Source organism: Pogonomyrmex barbatus, unplaced genomic scaffold (assembly GCF_055798465.1).
Source record: "Pogonomyrmex barbatus isolate J1 unplaced genomic scaffold, ASM5579846v1 scaffold11, whole genome shotgun sequence".
Classification (NCBI taxonomy): Eukaryota; Metazoa; Arthropoda; class Insecta; order Hymenoptera; family Formicidae; genus Pogonomyrmex; species Pogonomyrmex barbatus.
In genome coordinates, this window is record NW_028297107.1 from 6816569 (window position 1) to 6824586 (window position 8018).

At 39.2% G+C, this 8018-nt stretch overlaps 1 protein-coding gene across 2 annotated transcripts in view; it reads right to left on the minus strand.

Annotated features, from left to right (window-relative positions):
- Window positions 1-502: 502 nt before the first annotated feature.
- The window catches only part of hob (bridge-like lipid transfer protein family member hobbit), a 9288-nt gene continuing 1772 nt past the window's right edge, over window positions 503-8018 (minus strand). Inside the window, exons 4-16 of one of the 2 annotated variants that reach the window (XM_011637858.3) lie at window positions 7935-8018; window positions 7580-7744; window positions 7264-7476; window positions 6914-7181; window positions 6609-6831; window positions 6400-6518; window positions 6008-6328; window positions 3310-5856; window positions 2953-3197; window positions 1797-2853; window positions 1484-1701; window positions 1147-1375; window positions 503-928 (exon numbers count right to left, since the gene is read on the minus strand). The exon at window positions 7935-8018 is cut by the window's right edge and continues 168 nt beyond it. In XM_011637858.3, coding sequence (XP_011636160.3) covers window positions 888-928; window positions 1147-1375; window positions 1484-1701; window positions 1797-2853; window positions 2953-3197; window positions 3310-5856; window positions 6008-6328; window positions 6400-6518; window positions 6609-6831; window positions 6914-7181; window positions 7264-7476; window positions 7580-7744; window positions 7935-8018 — 5730 coding nt within the window. In that variant the 3' untranslated portion in view covers window positions 503-887. Of the gene's footprint in view, window positions 1376-1483; window positions 1702-1796; window positions 2854-2952; window positions 3198-3309; window positions 5857-6007; window positions 6329-6399; window positions 6519-6608; window positions 6832-6913; window positions 7182-7263; window positions 7477-7579; window positions 7745-7934 lie in introns of both variants that reach the window. The other variant, XM_089071281.1, reaches the window with a different exon arrangement.

Below are 8018 nucleotides of genomic sequence, written 5' to 3' on the forward strand. Positions count from 1 at the left end.
TGAGGTATTCCTTTGTCATTATCATGATATGGAAAAAATAAAAAAAAATGCAATGTTTAATCTTGAAAAAAAATGTCTACACGATGCGCGCGCAGTAACTTAAAATCCTCCTATTCATTCAAGGCCGCAGTCCGATTCACGCTCAAAGCACTATTGGCGTCATTCTACCTTATTTTACGTCTAACAATACGTCTGAACAATAAAGATAGAATGACATCAGAAACGAAAAAAAATAAGCGAAAAAATTCTCGCAAGACATATTAAAATGGAAGTATTTTCAATAAAGTAAAATCGATAGACATAACTTGTAAAATATACCGAAAACTCTCCTTTTGTTAATTAACTCTAGCTCACTATATTATTTTTAGTTACCTTCCCTGTCACCGGGGTTTGTGGAACTCCGTAACTTTGTCACACTATATCTCTGAACTGAAGGCATATTTTTTAGCTCACACATGTGAAATCGATACTTCAAAGTAAGACAAAGATAGATAATCAAAAATCAAATCTAAAATATTTTATTTTCAAGTAATTATAATGGTTTAAAGAAATTTCATTGCAAGAAGTTATAGCAATATGAAAAATCGCACGGATACATCGTACTCCGATATGGCAACCTATTATTAATAAATAACTATATATCTAAAAATGAATTATGTATAACCAAAAACGAAATGCGCTAAAAAAAATTCACAGCTATAACTGCCAATACAATAGAAATAAATGACTTAAACAAATGACAAACAGACTTAAACAAACAGACTTAAATAAATGACTTTTCTTCCTGAAACAAAAAGACAGTTTTTGGTATATTTTATATGTTTATTCTATTATAGATGTTGTTTTATTGAAAAATACTTTTATCTAAATATATTTTGTAAAAATTTTTATGTACGATGTGTTTTCTCATTTCTGATGTCATAAATGTCTGAAATAGTAATAGATTGATGAGTAAACAGAAACCTTAAAAATTATTTGTATGATTCAATATGATGAAAAACAAGTATCTTACTAAATAAACGTAACACATTTATCAATACCCCAACAAATAAATTATTACGGTGCACAAGTGGAGAGATACATTACTTAATTACTTAAATTTAAATACACTTTTTTTTCTCGCATCTCCGGGAAGATGTCTGGTACCTAATAAAAGACGAGCTTTGTCTTCCTCTTGCGGCGCGGATTCCTCGGGTGGTCCCCTTGGTTTTATTTGCAATTTTTGTTTAATAGCTTGGCTCAGTATTACACGTCTGGAGTCGCTCTTCATAGCCAAAAGCAAATCGAGCCATGTCCACGTGACGTTATGATACTCCAAAGTCGGTATGACAAGAGCAAAGTCACGCACATCTTCAAGATTCTTTTCTTTGTTTCCCTATAAGGATAACGTTGGATTTTAAAGAATAATTTAAGAATGAAAAAAAAAAAGAACATTTCATTAATTTCATTCAATTAATTCTTTTTCAGTACTAGTTATTACTACCTTATACGATACGCGAACAGGTACTTCTGGTATTTTAATATATATGAATAATTTATTTTTGTCCGCTCTTTCCTTCATTTTTTCTACATCGTCTCTTCTCTCGATGGGTACATAAAAAGATGAATCACGCTGTGGCGCCGGTGCTTCCTCTATGCCTTCCGGATCTCTCTCGGGGAAACAAAATTTAAGCATGGTATTGAAAAACTTTTTTGTCAAACCTGAAAAAAAAATGAAATGATCTAATGTGACAAATAATGTGACGAATAGAAAGGAAACTCTCTATCATATTCGATACAAATTGATATTCGTTTACCTATCGTAAGAGGTACTACGTTAATCTCAAAATGTTCCTTTACGGATATCCCAGCCACCGGTGCTTTTTCCCTGCAAAAAACACGAAGAGCTCTTTGTCGATCTACAGGCATGTTGCTCTGTAATTCCGTAGGTACAAGTACTTCCGTATAAATCTGATTTGGCAATAAATTCGTCATTCGGACATATCCGAGCTCCAACAAGTGTTCCACCGAATCATCGGTCTTGCTAGTTTTCGTATAAAGAAAATTGGTGAGAATAAGATCGGCGATACCCAGCTGACCGTCCGCGTCTGTCAGTCTCCATTGTGCATGCTTAAAGCAAATCTCGGCTACTCTAGCCACTGCGGCCGGTTTGTCCTTCAGCGTGGTCGATGCGGCTGCTGGCGCGGTAGTTTCTTTATAACAATTCAACATGACGTCCAATTCTTCCGCTTTGGCGCCAAGTTGTTCTTTACATTCGAATACGCTCGCCTCCAAGCGTTCCATCTCCGTGAGTAATTCCGGATTGGATTCGTCGGCCAGCGCTTTTTGCACCAAATACGTCTCTCGTTCCAAGCGTCTCAATTTCGCTACCAAACCGCGCACTGTGTTTTGTAATTGCTGTATCGGTCTCTTTTGATCCTCAATGGAATGCAACTGCAACTGGAATCTCATTCTTTGCAATCTTTCTGAAGCTTCCTTTCGCCTTGGTTCCACATACAGCAGCAAATTATTGACTATATCCAGGATCATCGCGTATTGCAACGAATTGGTACATACATCCAAATCGTGATGCATCAACGTAAACGCGTCGGCCGCGGTCAAGTCTTTTCTTTCCCATGGACTAACCTCTTCTCTAGGTGGAGGAGGTATTTGATCTACAGAGCCCACATCTAAAGTCTGACCATAACCGACATAAAAGAACTCGCACTTGCAACGAGACACTATGCGTTGCAATTGATGTTGAGGGCCGCCACCTCCTCCCACTGTCTGACTGACCACTCCGCCGACGCTTTGACCGGATCCTACCAGAGCCGGAACGTCCGGCAGGCCGGCTATAATAGTAGAATCTTTCTCCTAAAACATACAGCGTGGTAATATGAGTATATACAGTGTATACAGTGAGACAGAGCGTAAGGTTTACGTGATACTTTTCTTATTCTGACAAAGACATACTTGTATGTTATCCAATGTCAGCCACATAATATTGTCATCGATATTATCGTCAATGTTCGCGCTTACGGTAGCATAATATTGCATACATTCTAATGAGCCGACCCAAGTCGTTTTCGGAACGAGAGATCGCTCTTTCCAAACCGGATGATGAACTCTCTGCAATATTTCTGCTTTGGCTGCCGAGAGAATCACATAGCCGCGGGTTTCAATGCCTTTCAACAGCACTTGACTGTTTACCAAAGCGACTGAAAAGAAAATTTCATCTATCAAACACATATTCTGTCCTTCACACTTCATGTAAATTTAATATTATGTATTAGCATTTACTAGCAGCAAAATATACGCGACGTTACATACTTAGCCAGTTTTTATGTAAGACATCATCCTGATGGCAAGCTGCTAACCCACGTAATTGTTGTCCCCTAGTTTGCACCGACAAATCATCGCTGAAAGCCACGGGTTTATTGGCGGCCTCTGCTATTAGTCTTTGCAACATTCCTGCCGCCTCACCTTGCTGTGGTTTCACGGAGGACGATGGCGTTACGACCTGCGTAGGAGTGCTCTGTTGATCGACCACGGTCGATCTGGTAGCACGGTTCTTATGCGGATTGAGCGTCGAGCTGTTGTCCCTGTGAAAACCTTTGAGGGCCGCAGTCGACAAGTTCTTTTTCAGCTGCTGAGTTTTGATGAACGAGTCGAAGAGGGCAAAGGCAACGTCACGATTGGTCTTGGTCCAGGCGCCGCGTAGATCATGCACAACCAATCGATGGATCGGCGTGTCACCACTCACTCCGGCAACCATCGCTTCCCTGCCGTAACTGACGCGTGCCACGCTCAAGCAGTAACATTTTTCGACCGGTTGACGTAGAGACGCGCTTTCTACTTCATCCTCTTGCAGTGCGCTCTTGAGCCAGATCTCAGCGTCACTAAGTTCACAATTCATGTACACGATGGACCATTCCGCTCGTGGTCGATGTATCAGTCCATCATCGATTGGATGCAATGCAAGATTGTGCTCCGAGCTGCAGGCGACTCGACCGCCGGTCACTTCGAAGCCTCGTTGCATGGCGAATGACATCCAGTACGTGACGTGAAAACGATGAAAGGCTAAAGTCAACCGGACTTTTCTGTAGTGTCTACTGAGTTGTTTCTTCCTGGGTCGAATATTCTTAAATAATGGGCCTTTTCTTGTGGGCCTCGTCGCACCTGACAGAATTAATTTGAGATTCTCGAACCATCTCAATGTACTGCCATAGAGAAGCGCCGTTGGCGCACTAGCCAACGTAGGTGAACCGGTAGGTTTGGTCTCCAACGAAAGGCTGACGTTTAGATTTTGCGAGCGAAACGCCCTGAACGAGTCGTGTTCCTGATTGCTTGAGTATTCGGGCAATCGATCCGGAGCGCAAGGTATAGCGGCGTGATGATCGCGTGGATCGCCTAGGCATACCCACGCTAGTTTAATGCTCAATCTGACATTAGGCAAATGTAATAATCGGCAATCGTCGTATTTGCTAGCTGTACGCACGTAGACATCGAGATCACCCTTGATGATAATCTTTCCCTGCGTCCAGTCGAGTTCAAGTCCAGTCCATGTGAGTTCCATTTCTTCCGTGGTGTTGTACGGATCCAGAGAACCGTGCAATAGTACCGTCAGCTGTTTTACACAGAGCGTCAGTCTACCGTGAAGAGTCAGCCGCATTTTATCCCAGAATGGTAACGGCGGGCTTGGATCTCTCGATGGATGAAGAATCTTCTCGAAACTGAGATTGCACTGCGCTATCACCGGCTCCCAGCATGGACCGAACGCGTATCTGAATTTGTCAATATCCCAATTAAGATCGTGATAATATTTGAGAGATGTCATTCCTCTTTCTACCACTATGTCCTCCCATGGTGCACCGATCTCGATTCTAACGGTCCTTTTCGCCCTCGATGGTGCTAAAGCTTCCGCTCCAGCAAGCCTACCCCACACATTTAAATTCTCTACTAGGAGCAGCGGCTGCGGGAAATCGCGAAGTTGAAGTTTCCACTCGGCACATTTCAGGCTGATTCCGCGAACCCACAATGCGCTGAACTCCAGACCATCTTCTGGCCAAGGTGTTTCTGAATCCATCTCTCTCAATGCTTTCACTGCCTTTTCCATACCATTTATAGACGGATCGGTTAAAGCTAATATTTCCAGGTCTAACATAGTCCAGGCGAACAATCGAGTTCTCGCGGGACCTGCTCGTTGCATTTGCTTCCATCTCTGCACATAAATCTCCGCATTCTTTTTATTTAAACTAGCATATAATTCCTCGACTTTTCCTTGCGGTAGCAGTAAATGAGCGCGGCAAAGTTCCTGCACTTTGGCATCCAACATCGCTTGTCGTTTTAAACTCTCCTTGTACTCGTCCTCCAGCAATTCGTAATTGTCGCGTAAACGTACTTCAAATGGATCATCGCTCAATTCGAACGTCCATTCCTTGATTTTAATGATCAAATCGCAGGGCAAGGACTCCTCCTTGGGTATGCTCGAGGAATGAATCTCTTTCAGCCATTTTCTAATGCTTAGCAACTCATTTTGTATCGCATTTGTGAATTGATGCTTATACGGAAAACAAATTTTGATGGAATCGATATTGAGTGCCCAGCATTCGTTCCAATCCAATACGAAACCTTCGTTGCTTTGTCTTTCCGCTCGCATTTCCGCATTATCAGCTATTCTGATCAATTCAAAACCTTCGATCATAATTATATCAGCCATGTCCAGGGTAACTCGAACATAGGTAAATCTCCATTCGCCCTGCGACCAACGCAACTGATCGGACGTTAATATTAAGAAATGTTTAGTAGAAATATCTATAGAGACAGTGATTCCACCTGTAGCTAGTAAATCTATAATGCGTTTTTTCTTTTGCACTTCTGGAAAAATAAGGTAAATTTTTATTTATTTATTTATTTTTATTTTTAGTTATTTATTATTTTGTATCAAGATATTTTTCATGTTAAATAATTGTTTATTATATAATTAATTCATTAATAACATTAATTTAATATCATGACTTTTTATTACCTTCGATACGAGTCGCGCTCATTTCTTTCCTGACAATAGATCTGAAATCTTCAGACTCCACCCAAAATTGTAATAAGCGAAGATGTAAATTAGGACTCCATGCTAAATTGGTACCGTCAAGACTAACGTTCACGGCGTCAGAATTAATTGCGGCTTTGCATTTTCGTATCGCCAGAAATGGATGCGTCAAAGCTTGCGCGTGTTGACACATAATTGGCTCATTCTTGTTGAGAGTTATGGCGCTCATACCTTCGGCCACGCCTATGAATCGTTTTGCGTTTCGTTCCACGGTAGCTACGTCCAAACGCATCATTATAGATACTGAAACAAAAGTACATTGTGTCGTAAAAAATTTCTATACGAATGGTGTGACAACATCAAATTTAACTTACGCTCATTTTCCGCGATGAAGAATAGATTGCAGTTCGTTACTTTAAGATTCAATTGAATAGAATTGCGTAATATCATATCTCTCTTTTTAACCGTTGGCTGTTGATACTTTTTGTAATACCTATAATTATTTTTGATATAATTTATTTTTTTCTTATTATTATTGTTAACTTAAATAATTCTTGTATAAAATCTGATTTCTTATTATTACTTGTAAGCTTGTTCGAGAAATTTCGCAAGTTCTAAACTCCATTCTGTTACAAGAGCATCAACCGCAATTCCTATGGCATTACTACGGGTTGTCGCTAACAATACTCCTACAGAAAGAGGACTGCCCCATTGATGAGAAGTTTCGGAGATATTGCTATTGACGCCATTTAATGCACAATATAGAGATTCGACGACCAATTCTGTATTTAGATTTTCAGTTTTATCTATTACAAAAAGATCGCGAAGAAATTAACGACAATCAGCTTATGATTTCAATAAGAGAAGAAAAGAATACAGCGCGTCTACCTGTAGACGAATTCAAGGCAAATTTCATATGTGCGACACCGCATGATGCTTCTTGCACATCTGGTAATTTTATGTTTAACGAAGAATCATACAACTCGGTATTTAATGTTATTTCAAAATGTGGTAATCTATTTTTCAGCGATATGTTGCTAACAGGTTTTGAAATATCATTTTCATTATTATAAAGCAACGATTCCCAGTCCCTGTGATCGTATATTATCGAAAGATTATTTAGTTGCACATCAATGCATAAAATATTTTCCTCCATCTGTACAAAATTGATCAACATGAACAAATAAGAAAACTTTCTCTTGTTCATTTACATCCACTAGTGTGCTCTTAATACTTACTTTTGTATCAATTGACAGAGAATGTAGAGTTAAAATAGGAAGCTTTCCGCGTATGCACAAACCATCTAGGCTCACAGTAAAATTCAACTGCGTCCTATTAGCTTGAAATTTTGCATGAATTTGAAGACTTTTTAAGGTACCCTCCAAACCCACCATGTTGCTATCCTCTCTACCAGCTATTATTAATGAATTACCGATCTTCAATGTAAAATCCTGTAAGTATTGTTTGATCATTTGTGTAAAGAAATAAAAATAGCAATATTTGTTATCATTGGTTCTCTCTATTTTTATTAATTATTACAATTAGGAGACTTACCTTTGGTAAAATAGGCGCTATTCTAGTCATGAGATTATTGGAGGAGTTACTATGTACATTACTGCATGTATAAGTTGTAGTATTTAGGGAACTTCTATCTCTCAAAAACCGAATAAGACCTGCACCACCGGATCCTTCAGTTTGCGTTATTCCAATACATAATGTCTATAAATCAGATCCCACTTGATTCCTTTTGAAAACGGTCGATAATCAGATTTATTTATTAAATATCTATTTAGTATCTCTTTAGGCTTATAACAGATTTTAACAGACATATAATTTTAATAACAAAAGATCATATTTTTTTCCTTTATGAATTTAAGTATTGTCGCAACAAATTTTTGGTGCTATATACCTCAACCGAAAGTTCTCCTTGAGCTTTGAACGTAGCTTCTACTGTTCCAGCAAATGTTATTTGAGAGAGACATGCATCCGAAGC